Source organism: Cavia porcellus, unplaced genomic scaffold (genome assembly GCF_034190915.1).
Source record: "Cavia porcellus strain 051 isolate PalLab524CR breed Dunkin Hartley unplaced genomic scaffold, mCavPor4.1 scaffold_10, whole genome shotgun sequence".
Lineage (NCBI taxonomy): Eukaryota > Metazoa > Chordata > Mammalia > Rodentia > Caviidae > Cavia > Cavia porcellus.
In genome coordinates, this window is record NW_026947493.1 from 42,981,779 (window position 1) to 43,009,163 (window position 27,385).

The following is a 27,385-nucleotide window of genomic DNA, read 5'->3' on the forward strand; positions in this document are numbered from 1 at the left end:
TTTCTAATTTCAAATCCTAGTTTTCTTTTCAAAAATTCTAAAAAGCCTCAGCCACACTTACATGGATTAATTTACTTGCCAAGGCAAGGAACATTAAAAGAAAGACATTCAGAAGTCTGTATATGTCTGCTTTCATAAAACTATCATATACAGTGTTTACACCTAAAATACATCATCAGTAATTTCTTTCATGATATAAAACACTAATTTGTTCCAAGTAGGCCATGCTTTATGATTTATTGTCAAGTGCCTGACTTGTTTTTGTGCTCCTGTCCCCTCTCTGTGTTTGGGATTGGCATTGTTTGTGTGGCTGTAGATCCAGCTCTGGGGTGTTTTCAAGTGGTCAGTGAAATGTCTGCTCTTGTAAAATACAGACAAGTACAGTATCAAAATAGAAAGCACACACAAAAATTACTTTTCTGGCCTTTTAACCCTGAGAAAGATTAATGGTTGTTTGGATTAGAAACTGTACCCTAATGAGGCCACTGTGCCTCTGGGGAGTAGGTAAGAGAAAGGACTATTCACCTCTGGGTCAACAGGGCACAGGCTTCAAGTCTCTGATGACCAGCAACCCCAAGCCAGACAGCTGCCAGGGCTCTGCCATTAAGTGCCCGGTCCTCTGGGAGCTGTTAGGGGACCAGGCCATCACCATCACAATAGCCTGGGGGAGGAGGTCCCCAGAACCAGGCCATAGTGAATGGACAGAAATTGTTTCTTAAAGCTCTATGTTGAATTACTGGCAGCTGGGGATGGGAGGATCTAGTTTCCCCTATTATTCCACTGGTTTTCCAACCACTCCAGTCACTCTCAGAATAAATGCAATCTTCCTACAAATGGCAATAATTAAGATTTTTGTCCCATGTAAAGTCCTTCATGAAGCTATGTGCAGGACAGTTAACTTCAAAGTAAGCCCATTTTACTCTTTCTGTCTTTAAATATTGACTTCATAATTTGAGTACTTTTAATTGGTGTTTGTAATTGATTGAAATATTGGGAGAGAAAAGAAAAGAAAAAAACCTACTAATTATCCCATTACCCAAACACAGCTGTTAACATTTGATATAGTTTCTTTTCATTTTTCCTGCTTAGATGATGTATAATCTTCAGCCCTTTTCTCATAAGCATGTTATTTTAAGCATTTTCTATGTTGCTAAATAATCATTATAATCATTACTGTATTTTCAAAAGTGTACAATAACTTACAGAGTATTGTTTTAATAATTTGTCCTAATTATAGGCAATTGATTGTCTCCAAATTTTTACTCCCACCAAACATAACAATGAAGAAATGAATAAAGCATTTGTGGCTTTTCCCTATTCTAATTCCTACAACTCCTGATTCATATTTTCAAATTACATGTACAGTATTTCACTGCTGCTTTGTTACTTCCCCTTTCTTTCCATCTTATTCTCTTCAAAATAAGTATTAGTACAGAATATAATTAATCAAACAAAGTTTGTTTACATGGACCGACAGGGCTGGACTATATATGCAAACTGTGATGTTTGCTCCATGTTAGCGCAGTCAGGCTCCAGTATCTGAGGCACACTGATTATAGAACACTTCTTGGAAACCAAAATCTGAAGATAGTCAACTCTTTTTACTAAAATTGCACAATAATATCTGTCATGCATCCTTCCACATACTTTAAAACTCTAGATGACTTGTAATATCTAATACAATAGTTCTTTGTGTTGTTTAGTGATTAATGACAAGAAAACTGAATATATTCAATACAGATACAATTTATATGTATGCATGCATGTGTGTGTGTGTGTGTGTGTGCGCGCGTATTTGTGTGTGTGTGTACACAAAGGCCCTCTCAGTCCAAGTGAGTTTGATTTAACACTGCAAGGTACCGATAGCTGCACTCCAGAAGCTCAAAGATCAGCATTGAAGTTCTGTACCAATTCTCATGCTGGATACAAGAGGAGGCATTTGCTAAATAGATCAGTGGGCTTCCGACGGTGTCTGACTTCAGAAAGAGTCGTAGTACCAGCCTGTCACTTGAAGTTTTCTTCTCCAGCTGACCAATTTGCAGGCAGTCAGCTTAGAACGAGCCACAGTATGGGAAACTTCTTTCTTACTACCCCTGCTGCCTTTTGGCTGTCATTCCGTAAGCTGGAGTGGCACTGAGACCAGAGGTGGCTGCAGCAGGCCTCTGTGGGTCTAAGGTGTGGTGGGGCCGCATTTGCTTATGGCTTTGCTGTCAGAGTCCCGAGGGGGCACAGGCCATCACAAGGCACTACAGGCAGGACATGTATGTTTGTAATTTTTCCCTTGAATATTTTTAATCTGTAATTGGTTGAATCCACAGAAGCACAATGCACAGAGATGGAGGACTGACTATATGTCCTAGCTCATATGAAGAAATTAAAATTTTCAAATACACTTGAAAAATATACTTTAATGTTATATTTTTGCCTCTTAAGTAGAACTATAAACCACCAAGTAAGTCTACTTTTTCCCCTCATATATTCCCCCTTCTTGGACCTTCTTCTGGACCCTAAGCCTACAGGCCTATAATTAAAATCAATGTCCTCAGTTTTGCTGGCCAAAAATAAATAAATAAAAACAAGAAAGGAGCCAGGGGTTTTTTTAGCTCAGCTGCTTAAGTTTCTGCTTGGCAAACGAGAGGTCAAGAGTTCGATCCCCAGCACCAAAAAAAAAAAAAGTAACATATATTGTTCAAATTCCTTTTTTAAAAAAATGCACACACATATTCTCTCCTATAAACTACCCAGTCCAATGAGTGAAAGAATCGCTGCACTATGAGAGGAGTGAAACCCACCCAGACCTCTTCAGAGTGTTTAAGTTTCTCCTCTCATCAGAAACTTCTGGAAGCTTTACAGTTGTGCACATGAGCCCATAGTGGCTTTGGTAACATTTCCTGGAGACCAGTGTGAGCCATATACCATTCACTGAGTACGAGGGGGGAAAATGTTAGCAAATCTGTATTTTATTTTGGCATTCCAGCAGATAGGTTAGTAGTGAGTTCTTATGGACTTAATTTGTATAGCTCTACTAGCTTGTTAATCTCTTTTCTGGTTGTGTCTTTTACTGTCTAGTTGGATTTTTTTTACTGTTGAATTTTAAGAATAGATTTAAGAATTTTAAGAATAAATTCTAGAAACAAGTCTTTTTTGGATATGTGGCTTTCAAATATTTCCTTTCCATTCCTTGTTGCTTCACTTTCTTACATGGTTTTGCACAGAAGAAAAGTCTTAGTTCATTGAGGCTTACATCAGTGTTTCATAATGAGATGTATATTTTTATTGCCCCCATGTTATGGGTGATAAAACCACCCCTTAGAAAAAAGTCATATAACTTGCTCAAGGCCACATTGCTACAAGTGGTAGGAAGTGGTTTGGTCCCAGATACTGATCTTGACAACCATCCAGTGCCACGTACCATGCCAAGTTCTGGACTACAATGATGAATAAGACACAGTCCCTTCCTTGAGGGAGAACCTAATCCAGCAGAGGAAAGATCCTCACAGACACAGTTTGATTCCTGAGGAAGTATCCCCAAATGCTAAGCCGCCTCAACAATGTAGAGGCCCTCAGTAATATTTGTTGATCGGATGATTAAGCAGGACAGAAGGGAGGGAGGAGAAACCCATTATCCTGCTTTTCTTGACAAATCTGGTGTTTGTTGTGTCTTATGTAGAAGGGAGTTGTTTGTCATAGAAAATACTTTCTACTTTCTAGAAGTAGAAAGAGTTCCCTAAACCCTATTATCCACCTACCTACTCATGCTGAATAGTTTGTACAGCTGTGCCAGGCAACAATGACTCAAAACTATTGAATATGAAGAAAGGCTCTGCCGTATTATGCACTATCACAACAGAAAATACCATGGAAACTGGCAACCGAAAAGAACAGTAGTTCCCCACACCTCCATGGGCCACCAGGCGTTGGGGTACAGGCATGGCCGTCTCAGTCTCTCTGACCTCCTCGCTCTCCAGACTCCCACCATCTCACAGGACCGCCAGACCAGGTCACCTCTCCTTTTACAAAGAATCTGATCCCCTGGAAGTCTTCCCACAGGGCAGAGGCTCCAGAAGAGGCTATGAAGATGCTCTCCTCTCTTCACCAGTCCTCTTCCCTCCAGTCTCTGTTATAGTTTGCTATCACAGCCCAAGCTGGATACAACAGTGCCAAAGAGGAAGAAGAGAAAAACATGCATTAACATTAAGTAGATTATACAAGTTTTATTCTTAACATTTTACATATTTTTCAATGTTGTCATTTCAACACTTGTATGCTTATTACACCTTTTACTTCAATGCACACACAATTTTTTTAAGCTCCCTGCCTTGCCTGGATTGCTGCAGCCACCTTCCTAATGTTTCCCCCCCCCCCACTTCCCTTTCCTCGCTTACCTTTTCATTCCTTTCCTTCTCTCTCTCTCTCTCTCTCTCTCTCTCTCTCTCTCTCTCTCTCTGTCTCTCTCTCTCTCTGTCTCTCTCTCTCTGTCTCTCTCTCTCTCTCTCTCTCTCTCTCTCTCTCTCGCCTTTTTCTTGTAGTGCCAGGGGTTAAACCTAGGGGCTTCACACTGACTTACATCCTCATCCCTTTTTATGTTTATTTTGAGATAGGACCTTACTAAGTTGCTAAAGTGCCCAGGCTAAATTCGAGTCTATGATCCTCCTGTCTCAGCATCCCAGAGTGTCAAGATTATATATTCCATCATGTCTGGCTTAGATAAAATACAAATTGCTGACTAAGGCTTTCCTAAATCTCCCAGAGGCTTCTTGTGGCCTTCAAGAGAAGGCACACACCTTGCAGCAGACAGGCACCATCATGACCTTGTTCCTGCCTGCCTGACTATCCTCCATTCTGCTATAACAACTTCACCCACAGTCACTTCTACTTCCTCAAATTCCCACAGACTCAGGAATTGCCTCAGGCCTCCATAGCTTTGGCCGTGCTATTCCCTGTGCTTGAAATATCCTTCCAAGCTACACCACGAACTTTTGCCTAGTCTTCACTCAGCCCTATCATTATCCCCACCATTCTCCTCCAAGGGAAATCAAAGAACTCTGATTTAAGGTGTCTTCTGAACCCCTGTAACATCTTCCATGTGCTTCTACTTAAACTGTACAATCATTGATTTTCTTCCATACCTTCCCCTCTGACCTGTTAATAAAAGGTAATAGATTGTCTTGATCATTGATCCTTGTCATCTCACATAATATCTGGCATATAAAGAAGTAGTCATCAATAGATAGTTGAAGAATAGAACTTTTTTTTTTTTTTTTTTGGTACCAGGGATGGAACTCACAACCTCATTCTTGCCAGGCAGGTGCTTACCCCTCTGAGCTAAATCCCCAGCCCCTTAAAATACAGTAGGAAAGAGACAATAAACCAACCCATCTCATTTTTCTCACTCAGATAATTTTCTATTAACCCAACTCAAACATGAAGCCTGTGTGTCCCAGATCCTCAACTATGATGAATGAGTGGTGGGGCCAATAGTTCTTGCCTGTAATATCTTGGTATAAAAACAACCTGACAAAAGGCACGAAGCATTCTAGAATTCACTTGTTACAGTTCTAGGTCATGGCTATTGAAAATAGGAGGACAGCGTTGGGCTGCATGAATTTAGGAGTTTCCTTTTATGAATCCCCTGAACAGAACCAGGAGCTGAGCTAGTTAGTAACAACTTTATAAAGAACAGACAACTATGTATCCATACAAAAAAAAGTCTTCCTACCAGTAGTAACACTATTAACATCTTAGCAGCTTTTCCATTGTGAATCTGATCCATATTTTCTTCTTCAAAGCCCAACTTGAGTGCTTGTGATTTTTTTTTAAATGAAACCATCAATACAAAATAAAAGCTGAGCAATATGTGCAGTCAGGGGTGTCTGGAGTATATTTTATGTTAAAGAAAATATTGAGTTATTAGAGCCTCCCTTTTAAATCCCTTAAGCCCTTCAGCTTTAGAACAAGAGACTTGAACTCCGGGATCTAAATTTTTATGTGGCTTCTTATTACGTTTTATCCCTTTTAAAAACCCTAAATCCCTTCAACACAGCTTCAGCTCCTTCCACAGCTGAACTGGCAGCAGGCTGATCTTTTTATTAGGAGGTAATGGATTTAGTTTGATTGCTGACACAGGAACAATGAGAGGATAAACAATCCCATTTGTGGCCATGAAGTTCACCATCTGTTGAGTGCATTCATGACTGAAGAGTGCTGGGCACAGACAGATGAATGAGCCTGCCACGCGTGATGTTAATGACATCCGTCATACAAGCTGAACATGTGGCTTCATAAACCAAGAGCTGATACCTACGCTGGCTGCTCATGTCATTAACAAGCCATCCATTTAAATACCTAACAATTTACCATAACACTCAGTTTAAAGACCTGCAATTCTAATCTCACCAAAAAACCACGGATAGTAAAGACAGCCCCAAATTATCCTTAAATATTTGCATGTGAAACCGTATACTTTCTGGAATTGGTTTCAAATTAAAATGGGATGGGGTTAAGTAAGTGAAGGGATAATGAAAAAATATTGGTCATGAACTGATCATTCTTAGAGCTAAACTGTAGGTACATATGTGTTCAATATACTGTATTCTATGCTTTTGTACATGTTCACATTCTTCATTAGCAAAAGTATAAACAAAAGTATTTGACACTAACAAATGGTAGGTTCCACTGTTTAGTATAAGCTTTTTTGCCTAATTTTGTCTCTTATCAAAGAAATAAAATGCTCACATAACATCTAACAAAGCAAAGCTGTCATCAGGAAACAGTAGTACATTTTGCAGGGGGATGATCAGGTAACACCTAGTGCAGTTTTGGGGGGACCCACTTTCCCCACCTCAGCCCTAAGGCAAGGAGATTAGTGTGCTTAAGGCACTGCCAATTTTTTTTTTTAATTCCTTTTCATTTTCCACTGGAAGAGTTATCTTGCCATCACTTCTGTACTTCGTTCTATTTTTTCATGAATACCCTTCTTAGGTGTTTTAATTTATGGGTTGTCAGAAAAATGAAAATACAAAGGAAAGGGAGAACACAAAAAGTAAATGGCAATGCCTTATGTAAGGAAGGACCTTGTCTTGGTAACTTTTCTCTCGTTGCTGGGTCAAAATACCCAACACTCCAAATTAAGGGAAGATAGGCTTATTTAGCTCACAGTTTGTAGAGGTTTCAGTCCATAATCAACTGGCTCCAAGGCAGGGTGGCATGGCAGAGGGCAACCCTGCACAGAGGCAGCAGAAAACAGCAAAAAAGGGGGAAAAGCCAACCTCTTTTCCTCCCTTATAGTGTAAGCAGGCTACTCTCTCTCTCTCCCTCTCCCTCTATTATAGCCACAAGCCATGTGACGTGTAACTAGTTCAGACTGAAATATGCTGTCCATGAAAAATACATACCACATCTCCTAGACTCGGCATTAAAAAACAAAAATTCCATGAACCATAATGTACTTTTCATTAAAACTTTAAAAAATTCAACCATCTCATTAATTATTTCTCATATTGATTGCATTTTTAAATGATAATATTTTGGCTATGTTTGATGAAATAAATTTACAGAGCTGGAGGATAAATCCAGGGCCCTACACATGTTAGACAAATACTATATTGCTAAGGTAAATCCCAGCCCCAAACATCCAGCCTTTTAATTTATAGTTGGCTAGTCTATATTACTATTGAACCCACCTATTATGTACTGTACATAATTTTTTAATATTTCAGTGCTGGGAATAAAACCCCAGGGCCTCTAGCATGCTAGGCAAGTATTCTACCATTAAGCTATATCCCCAGCCCACTTAACATAATTTAAAAACCGTTATATTTAATATATTGAGCTTTGAATTCTATATTTTATATATTATATATAAATTTCTACTGTCATCTTTCTCTTTTAAAAAGTTTATACACTTATTTTTTAAAAAGAATATATAGAGAATACTAATCACCAAATTTCCTGCTTTGGAGGAAATCGAAGTTTTTTGCAATTCCAAATATAGTCTATCAAATTTAAAATAAACATATCAGGCCAGGGATTTGGCTCAGTGACATACGCACCTGCCTGGCAAGCACGAGGTCATGAGTTCAATCCCCGGTACCCCCCAAAATAATAAATAAATAAATAAACATATCTCTAGACTTTATTCCCAGATCTCCAATTTGACTTCTAAGAATTTATCCTGATAGATTTTGAACATGTGTGTGAAGACACATATTAAGAGTACTTAATGTAGTGTTAATAATACTAGAAATGACTGGAGTAATCTTAACCGTTAAGCAGTATTACAATATGTTCGCACAGAGTCCATTAAAGAGAAAGTGAGAGAATCCAGGTGTGGTGAAATATAGGCCTATTTACTCAGGAGGCTGAGGTGAGAGGATGTTTGAGCCAGCAAACTTGAGATCAGCCAAAATAACCCCATGAGACCCCATCTCAAAGCAAACAAATAAACAAAAAATAGATAGATTTATTTCCACCTGTTTCTGCAAGTAACATAAATCCACTACAAACTGATTCATAATAATAAATAGTTTATTAGATCACATAAAGTTAATTTTATCCATTTCTTTGAGCTTTGGTGGGAAATACTGGAGATTGGACCCAGGGCCTTTGAACCACATCCCCAGCTTTTCCTTAAATTTGTGAGACAGGGTCTTGCTAAGTTACCCAGCGTAGGCTTGAATGTGGGATACTCCTGCTTCGGCCTCCCAGAGCCTTTGGACTTTTTAAGCATGACTATTACATATTTTAGTTAGGTTTGTGTCTAGCGTTGTATTTCTACAGAACATACTGCTGTAATGGTTCTACATGAGCTACAATAAAAGTATAATTCAAAAGCCAACTTGGGGGCTGGGGATTTAGCTCAGTGGCATAAGCGCCTGCCTTGCAAGCAGGCAGTCGTGAGTTCAATCTCCGGTACCAATAAAAAAAGAAAAAGACAAAAAAAAAAAAGCCAATTTGAAAGTACTCATAGGTTGTACTAGACTCAGCAGGAAAAAGACAAGAGTCACTTCAGATCTCCCTTTGAATACCTCGTAGCCATCTCCAACTTCAGAGGTCTGAAGCTGAGCTCCTGCTCTATAGTGGGTAGTTAGTCCACACTCAGATTCTCTAAGACCACTACACTCTTTGCTGAGAGTGGCTGGTGACTGATAACCCACAGTCCAGCCCCAAGCTCCAATGTGCCCACCCCTGGGGAGAACCCCCATGACTAAGGCCTCAGCCCTTCCCAGAGCCACCTCTTCTCAGGGATAGTTGACTTGAAGGTCAAGTAGGAGGCTCAGCTACCTTGCTTCAAATTAAGTTGACTCTGAAGGGTCCCTCCCATCTCAGAGTTCTGCTACGGGGTTGGCCACGTCCCTTGTTGGAACCCCTTTCTCCAATCCTGTTTGTGTACTTTCTCAGGAGTTAATTGTGAGACCGCTGGTTCTCAAAATTCCAGTTATCTTAAAGCTAGCTTCCTGCGCACTTCATCTTTAACTCCTCTCTTCCTTTCAGTCAGAAATCCTATTGGTTCGATTTTAAAATGTCCACTGTTCAACCAGGTCTCAATCCCTCACTGCCTTCCAGATCGGAGCCCCCATCATCTCTCACCTGGGGTATCATGAAGGCCTTCTGCTCCAGTTTAAATATGAAATGTTGTCCAAAGACTTGAGGGCTTGACCCCCAGTGCACCGATTTTCCGAGGTGGCACTTTTGAAAGGTGATTAAGTGATGGGGATTTGACCTCATCAGTGGATTACCCTACTTATGAGATCACAATCTGATGGCATTATTGACAGGAAATGGAAATAGGAAGTGTGGCCTAGTCGAGAACAGATCATGGAGGTGTTCTATATACAGTTCTCTGTACCTCCATTTCTGGTCCTTTTTCAGTCTTTACTTCCTGGTTGCCCCAAGTTCAGTAGTTTTGCTCCACCTTCCACCATGATGTTCTGTTCACTCGGGCCTACAACCGTAAACCAACCAACCGTGGACTCGAAACTTTGGAGTTGTGAGCCAGCTAAACCCTTAACCCTTTACATTGATTTTCTCAGGTATTTTGTCACAGCATTGAAAAGCTGCCTAAAACACCCCTCAAATGTTCTCCTTGCTTCTGCCTCTTGCTTTTTAGTCCCTCTCAACCAGAATAAAAGTCTCAAGTCAGGTCATATAGCAATTCTGCTCAAACCCTACTACCGAGTAAAACCTAAATCCTTGCTAACATCTAACATGCATGAGAAATCCTTGTTTGTACATGTTGTCCTAGAATAATTTTAATTTGTGAACTCTACTTAAGAGCAACCCAGCTTGGATTATAAAATACACAGCTACTATGTTAATCAGCTTTCTGTAACAAAACACCTGATAAAATCAATTTAAACAGAGGGAAAGTTTATTTTGGCTCATAGTTTCAGTGGTTTCAGTCCACTGTCACTTGCTATGCTGCTTTGAGTCTACTGCACCGTAGTGCGTCATGTCAGATTATTCATGGAAAAGAACTCCTCACCACATGGTGGCTAGAAAGCAAAAAGAGACAAGGAAGAAGGATCAAGAGTCCCAGTATCCCCTTCAAGAGCACGTACCCTATACCCTGTCTTCCACTAGGCCCCACCACCTATAGGTTCCACCACCTCCCAAAAGTATCACAGGCTGGTGGCCAAGCCTTGAGTGTATAGGGCTTTGGGGAACATTTAATAGCCAGACCATAAGAGTTACTCTACCTGTATAAAGTCCTATGTGAAACACTCTTGTGCTACCTCTTGAACCTTATCTCTTACTACCTACCCCTCACCCTATTCCAGGTACTCCACAAGAGTCCTCAAACAGGCAGGCAAATTCCTGGCTCACCTGTTTGCATTCCCTGTTCCTCTGCCGGAGATGCTCCCTTTTCCCTTGCATATTTACTCAAGATTATCATCTGTTTGTTGGCTGGCTGGTTGGTTAGCAGGTTTCACTACATTGCTTGAGCTGGTTTCTAGTTTATGGGCTCAGGGCAGCCCCCCACCTTAGCCTCCTATAGAGCTGAGATTGCAGGCACCGAGTCCGGCTCAGGATTCCCTTTTTGATATGTCTTCCCTGGCCACTCTATAAATTTCAACTGTCCTCTCCAGTCCTTCACAGCCTCTTTTTCTTTGCCTTATTTTTTCTGCTTTTTTACCTTATGTCTGTCGGCTCCATATTTTACTTAAGTGTATTGTGTATCATCTACCTCACTCAGCAGAATGTAAGCTCTGTTAACTCACATCACTCCCATTTCTTAAAGCACAGTAGGTATTCAGTATATACCTGTTGACAAAAATGAATGAACAGGACATAGATGATCTCAAAAACATTATGCTAACTAAAATAAGCCAGACACAAAAAGTCACATGTTGTATGAGTACAGTTACATGAAATATCCAACACAGGAAAATTCTTAGCTATACAATACAAATTAATAGGTGCTGGAAGAAGGAAAAAGGTCATGGTAACTTAATGGATAGGTGGTTTCCATTGGAGTGATAAATGTTCTGCAACTAAATACTGGTGATTATATTACAATATTGTGAATGTACTAAATGCCATTAAAATGTACACATTAAAGTGATTAATTTTATGTTTTGTGAATTTTATCATAATATAAAGTGAAAAACAATGAATGAATATGCAGTTATAGAGAGACGAGGTCCAGCGGTGTCAGGGCTTTGCAACTATGGCTTCCTAACCTGTGTCACAGCATGACAGCCTGAAACCTGTGTTAAAATCTCATCTCTTTAGTCAGGCACAGTGATGTGCATTGCAGTCAATCCTAGGCATTCAAGAGGCTGAGACAGAAAGATTTAGAGAAACCAAGAGTTTCAGAACTGGCCTGGGCACATAGTGAGAACTTATTTTAAAGAAAAAACCCGTTATCTTTAAAAGACAGAGAGAACCAACTCCTTAGCAAGACCGTTCTTTTCATTTATACCATCACTCATCAATCATATCAAATGCCTATGATATCGTTGTCCACTGTTAACCCTGAGAGCACTGCCAACACCTTTAAAATGCCAGTCAGACTACAAATCAGTGACCACAAGAACTGGCCATGTAAAAACTCTGCTGGTCATTGTGAGAAAATTTCTTCTAAATAGATGTCATATGACAGATTCCTCTGAATTTTGTCCTCAAATGAAATTGTTGCAGTGTTTAAGAGCACGAGCTTTGGGTCCAGCTGCTCAGGTATTCATCCCAGTTCAACATCTTCATTAACTCTACAATCTTAAATGAGTTGTCCTCAACCATGGGCAGTGTCGCCCACCAGGGGACAGTCGGTAACATCTGGTGTCAATTCTGCTTGTTACAACTGACGGAATGTGGAATGCGGAATGCTAGTGGTGGCTAATGGGTAAAGATCAGGGAGGCTGCCAAACATCCTCCCATACTCAAGACAGCCTCCACAACAAAGAATTAATCAACCCCAAATGTGATGGTGCTGCAGTTGAAAAACTATGCTTTAGACATAGTATCACTAAGCTCTTCAAGTCCTCAGTTTTCCCACCTGCAAAATAGTGACACTATTACTGGGCCTACTCATAGAGTTGTGAGAATTAAAATAGGTAGCAAAAGGCTCATAGCATAGTGCTTACTTTTTAAAATATTTTTGTTGTCTTTATCTTATTAACTCAATTATTAAGATCCTAACTAGTGAATTTTCTTCTGCTCCCATTCAAATCCTATCTGCCTTCTGGCCACAAGGAGAGTTGAGCATATTCATCCCCAGGGTGAGAGCACCTACTCTAATCAGCTTATCTGATCTAGCAAATAACAATACAGGATGCCTACTTAGATCTAAATTTCAGTGAACAACAATTTCTAATATAAGTATGACCTGTGAAATATTTGGGATAGGCTTATTATTTTTTAAAACCTATATGTTATATTTCATAAAGTAAAATTTAACTGGATATTTTATATTTTTCTGATGACCTATACTCTCAGCACCTGTCCTCTAAGCGTCCAGAAGATACCTCTTTGCATAAGTTAAAGAGCAAAACCATCTCGCTTTATCTCAGAGGAACTGAAAGGAAAATGTCATATACCCAAGTTTCACAAAGCAAGCTTTTCAGAAGCCTACAACCTGGTGTCTCCTAAGTCTGAAAAGACTGGTATCTGGGGGTGTCCAGAAGTCTAGAATTTGGGAGTCTGACCCAGGATAGGAACTTTCTATAATAAACTATGGTAGGCCTACCTTGCAGGGTTGTAGAGCTTGTGTCTAAAGTAATATAAACACATAAGAGATGTTCAACAGTAACACCATGGAGATGGTGTCTGGCTCTTGGTGAAGTTTGATACATGCAAGGAGAATGGATACATTCTGTATAGCACAAGCCAGAAGGTGACAGAAGGTAGTTGAGAAAAGCCGCCCCTCTGATGAGTGTCAGACCTTGTGTCTAGATGTCCCCCTCCCCAAAGCCTCATGCAGTGATAGGAGTTTTTTGAAGGTGGCTGAATCTAGATTGATTCACAGTGCTGGGATTAGGGTTGGATGATTGCTGGATCAGTCCATTTATTGGATTGACACTGTCCTAATCCCAGTACAGAAATAGGATTGCCTTGCTCCCCCCACCACCCCTGCTTGTTGCTTTTGCTGTGTTCTGCCATCGTGAATTGTTGCTCATCTGCTATGTGCCACTCTGCCTTGGAGCCAGCCCACTATAGACTGAAACCTCTACAAATAAACCTTTCCTAAACTTTGGGTGTTGGGTATTTTATCTCAGCAATGAGAAAAGTAACTAAGACAGTGGGTGACTGAATCTTTAGGTGCTTTTAAAGCCACACACTTGTGGAAATAATTCCAGAATTTTTGAATCAGAAAGAATATCCAGGAATGTAGATATTTACCAATTAAGTGGGTCCAATTTACTACCAGGGACAGGTGAACCACAGATGCTAACCTTGGTGGAGGGATCCATTAAGAACCCACTTCCTTCCTCCCTTTCTTGGAGGTTCTCAAACCTTAGTGGGGACCAAAATCCCCTGGAAAACTCACTTAAGTGGATTACTGGGTTCCACCCCAGAGTTTCTGAATTGACAAGCCTGAGAAGCTGCATGTCTTAAAATATTCCTCAGAGATGCTGCTGCCACTGCATGGGAACAATTTGAAAACCTTGTGCCATACCTTAGCATATTTCAACTGCAGAGTGCTTTAAACACCTATGCCTGGGTGCTAGATCATTTGATTGACTGATTGATTTTTGTAATTGAATATAAATAGTCTAAGGAAAGACCTGAGCTCCTCATAATTGTGATGCATTCTCACCAAGAACTTCTGCTTTTTTTAAATGAACTCTGCACTAACTCCAAAGTATGCCTTGGGATCAGTAATGCCCCAACTGAGATTGCTGGAACCAGAATCTGTATTGTAACAAACTTTCCACTAACTAGAGGCTGAGTATGGTCTAGGTCTTAACCTAAATGTAATTTCCTCAGAGAAGACTTTTTCTAGCATGATCTGTAAGCTAGATCTCTGGAGATAATCAGGTTGGAAAGAGAAAGGCAAAGAGTGTACCACTCACTGCTTCTCATTCATTGAACAGGTAGCTAGAATTTTACAGATTTCGCACAATCTGCAGAAAAGAAAGTCTTCCACTGACACCAATAGATTACACTTTAAATATAGAATCTAAATGTAAAAATTTAACAGTAAGGGGTCAGGCACCCACATGCAAACAGTGTGGAACCCTCAGCAGTGAGTTTCCAGAACTTATCAGGAGGTCTGAGACTTGATTTTATGTTTAGATTCATCCTAGACAGATGTGGCCACTAGTTATCACAGATGTGGTGCATACTTACTATTACATATGGATTGTACAGTTTATATTTCAAAAAAGATTCAACCATTTACCCCTTCCAAGCATTGTAAAGGAGGACCCAAGCCACCTAACATAATCAAGATTCCAGAATTTGGGCATGAAAACCAAACAGCACCATATTGGGGGGAAAAATGGATTAAAATCAAGTATTACCATGGGAAATAAGCCTCTCATATTCTGTTGGTAAAAGTGTTAACTCGTGGAGCTTTTGGAAGGTAATTTGGAAAAATCTCTCAGAATAATAAGCATGCATATGTTATGACCTAAATCACACAGCTAGTAACATAGCTTACAGAAATATTACAAGATGTGTATAAAAACAAATATTCACACTGGTTGTTTTGGTTGATTTTATTCTTTAAAATAAAAAAACAAATATTAGAGGATGAACTTGCAGCATTGTTTCTAATTCTTAAAAATAGAAATGTTATAGATATATTAAAGGAGAACACAAAGTCCCATAATTTAGAAGTGTTCTACTTACCTATTTGAAGAGTGAAGCTATATATGTTTTACACACATGTGTATGCAGTGTAACTCTGCTTCTTTAAAAGATTCCACATACACATATGTAAATAAATTTATTTATGCATGTATGTAAATATATACAAAGCTGCAAGTATACCTAATAACCTGCATTTCCAGGAACTGAGACTGTATTGTATTATTTCATTTTTCTGCATACTTTTCTATAATTTTTAAAATTTGTTTTAATAATCACATATTACTTCTATTATTTTTAAAATATCTCACACAGATAAAAATCACTTCTTAAAAACTTTTTCTCTGAGTGTGTTTCCTTATATATATTTTAGGTTCACTAATTAGAAATAGTATAAAATAGTGTGGATCATTAGGTTTGGGCTTTCTTAAATAGTACCTCATCCGATCTGGATCCCTTAAAATTAAATCCAGATAATCCTGGTTGGCTTTTGAGGTTCCCAAAGAGTTCTTAATTTCAATTTAGTAGCAAATCCTGAAAACTTTGTGTGTCTTACCATCTCATCTGCTCTTTAATTCTCATTCTCTCTCTCTCTCTCTCTCTCTCATTGCTTATGGTGGCACTGGGAGCTGAACTGAGAACGTCTGCTATACCTGGCTGATATTATCTCTAAAACCCCAGGTTTCTTTGTCTTTTCTTTTTCTGAGATGGGATGCCCGAACTAGCCTCAAATTCATGATCCTTCTGCCTCAGCATCCATCGTAAATGGGATTACAAAGGTGGGTCACTACACCCAGCTTTGAGATTTCTTCCTAATAAGCTGCTTCGTAGTCAGGGAAGGTGGTGCATTCCTGTAGTCTCAGCACTCTGGGAGGCTGTGGAAGGGGAATCACAAGTTTGAGGCCCACTGGGAAAATTAGGGAGACTGCATCAAAATAAAAAATAAAAAGGTCTGGGAATGTAGCTCAGTAGAAAGGCCCTGGCTTCAATACCAGTACCACCCAGTACCAAAAATAAACAAAGGAATAAACAGCTACTAAACCAGATCATTCTGTTTCTGACCTAATAAATTATTTTTTAAATTATTTGCTAAATTTCATCCTATAGGTTGCAGTTCAACATTCTAGTCTTGTTAACTTAATTTTGAATTTTGGCTTTTATTGTACTAGATACTCCTATAAGTTTTACATGATCCAAAAGTTTAATCACTATGAAGATCCTAAAATTTATAGCCAATAGACACACAAAAAAAGTCTTCTAGTTTTTGAAAATTAAACCTACTTATACCTAAGTCAAAAGGAAGTTTCCCAGAGACGTCTCACTACCCCAAGACAAGAACAACACTAGACCTGAGAGAGGCGAGGTGGAAAGACGCAACACTCTGTCCCTTTCTTAGCTCTGCCTCTCCATGCTCCATCTCAGTCCTCCCTCCTCTGCCCCTCATCCCTACCAACGCTCCCTTCACCCCCAATCTCTACATCCTTGCTCTGGTTTTCACCTCAGTGTATTTGTGGCCACATATCCACCAAGTGCCAGCACTGGTGTAAGAATCTGTCCTCCCACTGCCAAAGCTCCTTACCCTGGGTGTATCTTCGGGGCCCAGGCACCTTCCTACATACAATACTTCTACTGGGAGAGGAGGAGCTGGGCAGATCTGGGGTGCCCTCACTGGCCTCTCTGCGTGTCTGGAGGACTCTGGATTTCTGCGCCCAGACTGCTGGAGTTCCCTCAGGCTTCCAGGTGCAGTGAAGGAGAGAGGTGGGTTTGAGGCTTCCACATCAGCCTCCCCATTCCCGGCTTCATTTGGAGACCTGCTGAGCTCCCGATAGGTGGGCTGGCCCACACTACCAGCCTAGCCCAGCCTGTTTAGCTGCCGCGCCTGGCCATAGGTCTGCAGAGGAGGAGCTGGGCAGATCTGGGGTGCCCTCACTGGCCTCTCTGCGTGTCTGGAGGACTGTGGATATCTCTGCAACCAGGGAGGGTCCACAGGTTCCTGAAGCACTGCGGCCTGTGGTGAGTACCCTAACCCGGCTGCGATTGAAGAACTGTGGAGCTTCCAAGGGGCAGGTGGTCGCACAGTGTCCCTGAGGCCCAGCTTGTCTGGAACTGCGGAGTTCTGAGCAGGCAGAGGAGGGCCACTGGTTCTGTAGGCCTAATGGCTTGGAGTAGCGCGGCGCCAGAGTCCCAGTAGCTCCAAACATAGAAGGGGATTTTCAACAGATCCTGAGGAAGCTTTCAAATAACACTTGAAACACAGAAATATAGGAAAATGACAAAACGAAAGACCAAATTACAACCTCAAACCTCCAGCGCATCTCAAGAAACTCTAGGAGCGATGTATATAGAAGAAAATATATCCCATTCACCTCATATATCGGACACAATAGCCACTGAAATTGACAAGCAACTCCAGGAAGCTTTAAAGAAATTCAAACTCGAAATAATCTCCCAGATAAAAGAAGAAATGATAAAAGAAATGAAAGAGATTCTAAATATATCTAAAGAAAACACAGATAAAAAATTGGAGGAACTAAACAAAAAGATAGAATCCCTAGACGAGCAATATAAGAAACAAACAGAATACATAATGCAGATGCACAGAGATATACAGGAAATAAAAAACTCCACTGAAAGTTGTAAAAACCGCCTTAATGAAAGTGAAGATAGAATTTCAGACCTTGAAGACAGGATTGCAGCTAGTGAACAGGAAAGGAAAGATCTTTTGAAAATAACAAGGAACCAGGAAACAACAATTCAACAACTGCAAGACGATGCAAAGAAGAATAACATAAGAATGATAGGGATTAATGAAAGAGAGGGAGACAACATGAAGGATGTCAGGAGGATATTTAGAGAAATAATAGCTGAAAATTTCCCAAGCATGAGATCAGAAACTGACATCAGGATCAGTGAAGGATATAGAACTCCAAACAGTCATAACCAAAATAAAACTACACCCAGACATATAATAGTCACCATCCCAGAAATCCAACACAAGAATAGATTATTAAAAGCTGTCAGAGAGAAAAGACAAATCACTTATAAAGGAAAACCTATCAGAATCACAGCAGACTTCTCAGCACAAACGATAAAGTCAAGAAGAGCATAGAGTGAAGTATTCCAGATCCTAAAGCAAAATGATTTCCAACCAAGACTAATATATCCTGCAAAACTATCATTCAAAATAGATGGTGCAATATGATACTTCCATGACAAAGAACAGCTGAAGAACTTCATGAACACCAAACCAACCCTGCAAAAAATATTGAAAGACAGTTTAGATACACAAAGGAAAAAACCACTAAGCAAAGCAAATAATTAAACAGAACCGAAAGATAAAGATGCAACAGCAGAGAGATAACATTCCTACAATTAACCAGCATTTAACAGTAATAACCATTAATGTAAATGGTCTCAATGCACCAATCAAAAGAAACAGACTAGCAGAATGGATCAAGAAACAAAATCCAACCATATGCTGTTTACAGGAAACCCATCTAACCCAGAAAGATACTCACAGACTGAAAGTCAAAGGATGGAAAACAATTCTTCATGCAGCAGGAATCCAAAAAAAGGCAGGAGTAGCCATTCTGTTTGCAGACAACGTGAACTTTAAACCAACAATGACCATAAAGGACAAAGAAGGTCACTACATACTCGTAAGGGGAAAACTCCAAGAGGAAGAGATAACTATCTTAAATATATACGCACCAAACTCCAGAGCACCCAGTTATATAAAACAATTATTAACAGAAATGAAAACTCAAATTATCAGTAACACAATTGTAACAGGAGACCTTAATACACCACTGACACCAAGGGACAGATCAACCAGACAGAAAATGAGCAAAGAAATAACAGAACTGAATCACACCTGTGAACAAATGGGTTTGATAGACATATACAGAATGTTCCACCCAACAACATCAGAATACACATTCTTCTCAGCAGTACATGGATCATTTTCTAAAATAGACCATATATTAGCTCACAGAACATATTTAAGCAAATGCAAAAGAGTTGAAATCATCCCTTGCATATTATCAGATCATAGCGCTCTGAAATTAGAAATTAATGACAAAGGATACTGCAAAAATTCCGCAAACACATGGAAACTAAATAACACACTCTTGAGTAATCAGTGGGTCACAGAAGAAATTAAAGAAGAAATTAAACAATACCTAAAAGAAAATGAAAATGCAGATACAACTTACCGGAATCTGTGGGATGCAATGAAAGCCGTTCTGAGAGGAAAATTTATTGCACTGAGTTCCCACATCAGGAAAACAGAACGAATACAAATAAATAACTTGATGCTACACCTCAAACAGCTAGAAAAAGAAGAGCAAGTCAAGCCCAAAGCCAAAAGAAGAGAGGAAATTATAAAAATCAGAGCAGAAATCAATGCAATAGAGACTAAGAAAACAATCCAAAGAATCAACGAATCAAAGAGTTGGTTCTTTGAAAGAATAAATAAAATCGATAAGCCCCTAGCCAACCTTATTAAAAAAAGGAAAGAAAAAGCTCAAATTCATGCAATAAGAAATGAAAAAGGAGAAATCACTACAGACCCAATAGAAATACAGAGGATCATCAACACCTATTTCGAAAACCTCTACTCTCAAAAGTTTGATAACACAGAAGAAATAGACAGATTCTTAGAAGCATATGAAGTACCAAAGCTAGATCAAGAGGATATAAAACTGTTGAATAACCCAATCTCTGCTAATGAAATTGAGAATGTAATTGGGTCCTTGCCCACCAAGAAGAGCCCAGGCCCAGATGGATTCACTGCAGAATTCTACAAGAAATATAAAGAAGACCTAATGCCGACACTCCTCAAACTATTCAATGAAATTGAAAGGGAAGCAATCCTTCCTAAGTCATTCCTGGAAGCAAATATTACTCTAGTACCAAAACCTGAGAAAGACCCAACTATAAAAGAGAACTATAGACCGATCTCCCTAATGAACACAGATGCAAAAATCCTCAATAAAATATTGGCAAATAGGATCTAGCAAATCATCAAGAAGATTATACACCATGACCAGGTGGGATTCATCCCAGGAATGCAAGGATGGTTCAACATACGCAAATCAATAAATGTAATCCACCATATCAATAAAGCCAAAAATAAGAATCACATGATCATCTCTATAGATGCAGAAAAAGCCTTCAATAAGGTCCAACACTTATTCATGATAAGAACTTTACAGAAAATTGGAATAAATGGTCTTTACCTCAATATAATAAAGGCCATTTATGACAAACCAACAGCCAGCATCATACTAAATGGCCAAAAATTGAAAGCCTTTACTTTAAAGTCGGGTACAAGACAAGGATGTCCTTTATCACCACTCCTATTTAATATAGTACTGGAAGTACTAGCCAGAGCAATTAGGCAAGAAAGAGAAATAAAAGGGGTAAAGATAGGAAAAGAAGAAATTAAATTATCATTGTTTGCAGATGACATGATACTCTACATAGAAGACCCCCTAAGCTCCATTGAAATACTCTTAGATACAATAAATAAATTCAGTAATGTGGCTGGATACAAAATCAATACTCAGAAATCAATAGCATTCCTATACACGAACAACAAAATTACAGAGAGGGAAATAAGAGAAACTGGACTATTCACATTAGCAAGCAAAAAAATGAAATATTTAGGAATTACTCTTACGAAAGAAGTGAAAGACTTATACAGTGAAAATTATAATACACTGAAAAAGGAAATTGAAGATGATCTCAGAAAATGGAAAGACATCCCTTGCTCGTGGATAGGAAGAACAAACATTGTGAAAATGGCCATTCTCCCAAAACTGTTATACAGATTCAATGCAATCCCAATAGAAATACCATCAAAATACCTTATAGATCTAGAGAAATCACTCCTAAATTTCATCTGGAACCAGAAGAGACCTAGAATCGCAAAGGCAATTCTAAGCAGCAAAGACAAAGCAGGAGGCATCACAATCCCTGACTTGAAGTTATACTACAAAGCAACAGTAGTAAAATCAGCATGGTATTGGAATCAAAACAGAGCTGAAGATCAGTGGAATAGATTAGAAGATACAACCACAACTATGAACACACTCAACCACCTTATTTTTGATAAAGGAGCCAAGCAGGTTCACTGGAAGAACGACAGTCTCTTTAATAAATGGTGCTGGAAAAACTGGCTCTCCATTTGCCGAAAACTAAAGCTAGACCCATGTCTATCACCATGTACTAAATTAAAATCTAAATGGGTCAAAGATCTGAATATTAAAACAGAAACACTAAATCTATTGGAAGACAAAATAGGTAGAAACCTTGGAGACATAGGAATAGGTAAAGAATTCATGAACAGGACTCAAACCGCACGGGAAATACTTCCCAGAATCAATAACTGGGACCACTTCTTATTAAAAAGTTTCTGCATGTCAAAAGAAATCTCCAGCATAGTGAAAAGAAAACCCACAAACTGGGAAAAGACTTTAGTGAACTCTCTCTCAGACAAGGGCCTCTTGTCTAAAACATACAAAGAATTAAAGAAACTCAGACCTCCGAAATTCAAAGATCCAATCCAAAAATGGGCATCTGAGATGAATATGCAATTCTCAGATGAAGAAATGCAAATGGCAAATAAATACATGAAAAAATGCTCATCATCATTGGTCATTAGAGAAATGCAAATTAAAACCACACTGAGATACCATCTCACTCCTGAAAGAATGGCCAGGATCAAGAAAACCGACAACAAATGCTGGAGAGGCTGTGGGGAAAAAGGAACTCTCCTGCACTGCTGGTGGGACTGTAGACTGGTACAGCCTTTGTGGAGATCTGTCTGGAGATTTCTCAAAAAGTTGGGACTGGAAATCCCATTTATTCCAGCTATTCCACTTCTAGGCATATTCCCAGAAGAACTGAAAGCATCATACCACAGTGATATATGTGCACCTATGTTTATAGCAGCACAATTTGTAATCGCCAGATCTTGGAAACAACCCAAGTGCCCATCAACTGAGGAATGGATAAAAAAGTTGTGGTATTTCTATACAATGGAGTATTATTCAGCTATAAAGAAGGATCACATTGAGATATTTATCAATAAATGGGCGCAGCTTGAGACCATACTCATAAGTGAAATAAATCAATCTCACATGTGTGAATACCGAATAGTTTCCCTAATGTAAGTAATGATTCAAATATATAAAAATATGTGGTAATCATGATTCCCCATTAGGTGGCCTTGAAGCCTTATAAAGTTTTCACTCATTAATTAGAAAGGCTTTATTCTGGGCTTCTTGATATGAAAATATTTGAAGCTAGAGTATATGAAGTTTTACCCAAATATTTCAAGGAAAAAGACACTATGGTAACTACTATTAAGTCAGGTTATAAGGTGGTGAAGTACTAGGTTATTGAAACAGTCATGCTGTGACCTCTATTGTTATATTGTTATATCCTGTTTTATCTCAATCTCCCCCTTATTGTTTCAAAAAAAATTATTTAGTCATTTCTTATGTTTGTCTTAATTAAAGAAAAAATTCAAAAAAATTAGGATATATAAATAGTAACTCTTTTCGATTTCCTATTAACTTGTTTTGAAGTCCTGTAGTACTCCCACGATCTTGTTTTGACTGATTAGACTCTGTTCCATTCTATATGATAGTATCAAGTTTGAAGACATAGGCAACTACTTTGAAGACAATAAGATTCACTAAGATACCTATTCTGGTTTGACTATTGTCTTCTTTGGAAGTCCTGTAATGTTTACAATCCCTAAGTTTTATTGGTCTTGTTCTCTACTGTTTTGTCCAACTTTATAATATCTAATAAGATAGACAATTCTTTTTAAGGAAACAAGGGACAACGTTGATAACCATTGTTGATAAACTTGTACTCTGTTCTACACCATGTGCTACGTCTATCCTTGGTATTGACTGACAGCTTTGTTTTGCCATATTTGACTGTATTCTTCCCCCCCCCAAAGAAAGTAATAAGCACTAAGGAGTAATAAAATCCAAGATGTGTAAATTTTGTTGTAAAAAAGAGAGGGAAAAAAAAAAAGAAAAAGAGCTCTAACGGATATAACAGCAAGTGTGTTTGGGGGTGTTAAATAGCTGACTTTATCAATGTTTTTGGAACATTGAACACAGCTGTTTGCAGTCTCCCTGTTTGAATGTCCACCTTGTGTTCTTTGATACTGTGATTTGAGGAACTGTTTTCAAGAAAATAGTGTGTAATCTACTAGCAGGTAATTTCTTACTGTTATGGTTTTTTGTTTTGTTTTGTTTTGTAGTTCTGTATTGCGTGTACCCTTACGCCGCTTTGGTTTGTTTTGTGTTTTTCTCTTTTTCCTCTTAAATAAAAAAAAAATACTTCTACTGGCTCCCCACAAATTTACCTCATTACCCCAAGAACCATCCGAGACACTCAGAGTTCTCTTCCTTTCTCTGGACCAAAACCAAAGTTCAGTTTCAGTTTCCAGGAGGCTGTGGTTTGAGTGAGATGTCTGTCCTGGTCCAGTCAAATATAGTCAAAATGGTAAATCTAAGCAGAGCAAGCTAGAACCACCTTCTGTGGCTGGTGCAGTTCTCAGAGACTGAGATGCAGCATTGCTGACTATTTGATGAGTTAAAAGCCCCAAATTTGCCTACTACAGAAATATCAATGAACATCAACTCCACATCTAAGACATGGACTGGAATGGGGACCCAAGTACAGAAGTGTATAATTTAGTGGTTAAGTACATTAGCTTTGGGATCAAGCCAAGTGTTTTTTTCCTAATTCTGCCACAAACTATTTATTTTTATCTAGGAACAGTTAGTTACTCATCTCTTTATGCCATTTTCTTACCTATCACATGACAAAAATAAGTGGCTAGTCTCACTGGGCAGTTGCAGATCTTAAATGAGATTATATTTCAGACTCCCTAGCTCAAGGCAACTGTTTAATAAAGGGCAGCTATCATCATTAATCACTACATCACCCTTGGTATTATTATGAAGAAGTGGTAATAGTGTAATAAAAGGCAGTAAATTTGACATAATACATTTCAACTAAACCTTATGGAAAGAGCAAAAGAGAGAAGACAGGGAAAATATATATATATATGTATATATGTAGGCTATAGTGAACAGAATATAACATATATATGGTAATAAATATATAAGATAAAGATATTAGGATAAAAATATTAAGAAATATAAGATAATGAAAATACAATTTTAGCAGGGCTCCTAAATGTGGAACACTGCCTGTTATGCATCTCTGTGCACCTGAAGGGTTGACAAGGAGACGCTAAACACTTGATTCCAGAAATGTCAGCCTTGTCACACTGTGGCATGAGGCAAAAATGCTCTGAAGAAACAGTCCTTTTGTCTAAAATAGAAACTTTGAAGGAAGCCAAGTTAACACATGACAACACTGAATATCCAGTTTGGGGGTGGTAGGGTGATCGATAAAGTCCTTTTATTTCTGAAATGAGAAGGAGAATTAACTGGTATCAAAATTCACATTTCCTTTTTGGTGCAATTCTCCAGCCAAACTGGGTGCTAACCGAGTAGGCGATTTCACTTCACCGTCACTTCACAAAAGACTTCCAAATTCACTGCAGCAGACCGCGAAGTAAAATGTTAAGTACATCCTAGCTGAGAGGAGACGGAAGCCTTCACGCTCAATCAAAGGTTTGCAATAATAGGATTCATAAAAATTTAAAAAAAAAAAAAAAAAAGGAAAAAAGACAGATGGGATTAGAAAATGTTGCAGTGAAGACTGTGGAATGAGATGAGCTCACAGCCCAGAGCCCAGCCTGTCTTTTGTGGACCTACACAATGATCGGAGAGCCAGACTGGATTAGGAAAGCTCACGACTAGGGGTCCAGAGAGAGGCTGCCGGTTCCCGGGCAACTGAGGGAGAGAAGGCTGAAACGATGCATCAGATTTACAGCTGCAGCGATGAAAATATAGAAGTTTTCACCACCGTGATCCCTTCCAAAGGTGAGTACCATTGCCCTTGGCTGTCCCTTAAGGTGCCATCTTGTGCGGGAGGGTGAGGGCAATCACGTGCTATTTTACTATGGTGTACTCTGAGGTTCCCACAGTCTAATGCTTTGATGATATTTGATTTTTTTTTTTTGAAACAAAGCACAAGGATAAACATCAATCATTCAGAACAATCGATCGTGGTAAAAATGAGAGCAGTTAAGTACTCCCTGTTCACTTAATTCAACACCGGCAACCCAACAGGCTGAATGAAAGTGACAGCAAGTCATTGTTAAGGAAAACGGAGATGAAAACAAAATTCCTAGGGCAGCTAGCCAGTCTCTCATTTTTTTTACGTGAGCAAGTGGGCTCTGAAACATGAATCAACAGGCTCAAAAGTATGATTTCTAACTGTGCCATGAAATGTGAGAAATTAAACTCCAGTGAAACAGTTAAATTGTGACCTGACTCTAGGGCTGGTCTCCCCAGAATCCTTGAATCACCTGACAAACCTGACCTGGTCCCAGCATCGCCAGAGGCTGTGATGACTCAAGAACCTTGACTTAATGAGCCCCGTTGTACCAGGCAATCAGTGTCAGATCCCAGGAAAGGGCTTTTGGAGGCTCGGCAGATTTTGAGTGTCCGGTTATAGGGTTACAGGGCAGCTTCCTCATCCCTCCAAAGCTGGCCCCTCTCCTACCACCCCTGTGAGACCCAGAATCCCTGTTTTGCTGGGAGACCCCTTGGCTAAGGCTTAGCCCATGGTCTCATTGTCAGAAATGAATGAAGTGGACCGGGCGCTTGCTGGTGTGACTCGAAACAATTCCTTTCTTCCTTCTGTGTCAGGCTCCGACAGGGCTATTGCTCAGGGGGGAAGGGCAGGACTCACCCTGTCCACAAAAAGACAGCCAGCAAGTCATAAATTAGGCTTTAGACATCTACTCCCAGAGAGAGAGACAGAGACAGACACAGAGACAGACACAGAGAGACAGAGACAGAGACAGTGGGGGAGGGGGAGTCTGCCCACATGTGGGAGTTTAAATTCTCTCTGGAGACTCTGAAAGCCAAAGCTAAACCTCTGACCAGCAGTTTCAGTCTTGGGTAAATAACCCAGGGGAACTCTTACTTGTGAACATCAACAGTGCCATGCATCCTAAGTAAAAAGACAAAACTGAGACTAACCTACAAGTCCATGAAGGAGGGAGGAGATGAAACAAGGCTCCTTCATACTGTGCACTCTTCTACAGTGGTCAACAGGAATGAACGAGATTTCTATGAATGAGCATAGATGCATTATTTATTTATTACGTATGCGGGAAATCCAACCCAGCACCTCATCCATACTGGGCAAGCCCTGTACCCACTGAATTACATCCCCAGTCCACAGCCATACCACCCAGAATATGCCCAGCCTCGTCTGAATTACATCCCTGGCCCTATGGATGGATGCTGAATGAGAAAAAGAAAGAAAGAAAAAGCTAGTTGAGAAATTATATAAGTATGGTAACATTTCTGTAAATTTGGAAATATAAAATAATGGTATACAATGTTTGATTAAATGTCCTAAGTGTGAACATGGACCAAAAAGCTACAATTAGTGATCTCAGTAACCCTGGAGGACAGAAGTCAAATTTTAAAAAGGTAGGAAGGGAACCTATACTTTACCTCTAATTTTTTATTTTTTATATGAGGAAAATGTAAATTGGAAGCAAAGATGAAAATGTTAAATATGTCTATTTTCTGTACCTTAAAACAGTATTTAAGGGAGAGACCATCAAGGGCAAAGTGATTAAGAGATGGCACTGTTTCTGTGCTCTGTGACCTTTGACAATGCACTTAACCTCTCTGGCCCTGAGTTTCCACTTCTGTAAAATGGAAAATAGTTACTTCCCAGGATTATAATGTGGAACAAGTGAGTTAACATAGAAAGCATCAAGAGCAGTAACTGGCAGGCAGTGAGCACCATTAAATACATCACTTACAAAGTGGTTTCTATTTTTGTTCTTCATGTGGAGCAATGAATATATTCAAAGATGAACATTTAATCCTGTATTCTTTTCTTGCCATTTTCATTCATGGCTGCATCTTGATAGTACACCAAGGAAGTATTCATTGGTATTCACGGACATTTCCTCACTCTGGAAGTTAGCTGTCCTCTAGAA

At 39.3% G+C, this 27,385-nt stretch overlaps 1 protein-coding gene and 1 long non-coding RNA gene across 2 annotated transcripts in view; one reads left to right on the plus strand and one right to left on the minus strand.

Annotated features, from left to right (window-relative positions):
- On the minus strand, positions 1-26,473 carry LOC134477891 (uncharacterized). The gene is made up of 2 exons (XR_010050160.1): positions 26,406-26,473; positions 1-4,145 (listed from the first exon to the last, which is right to left on the minus strand). It is a non-coding gene; the product is annotated as an uncharacterized LOC134477891 (long non-coding RNA).
- Positions 24,713-27,385, plus strand: part of Vxn (vexin) — a 27,713-nt gene continuing 25,040 nt past the window's right edge. The window contains exon 1 of the mRNA XM_003480069.5: positions 24,713-25,238. Within this exon, the coding sequence (XP_003480117.1) occupies positions 25,172-25,238 (67 nt within the window). The 5' untranslated portion in view covers positions 24,713-25,171. The remainder of the gene's footprint in view (positions 25,239-27,385) is intronic.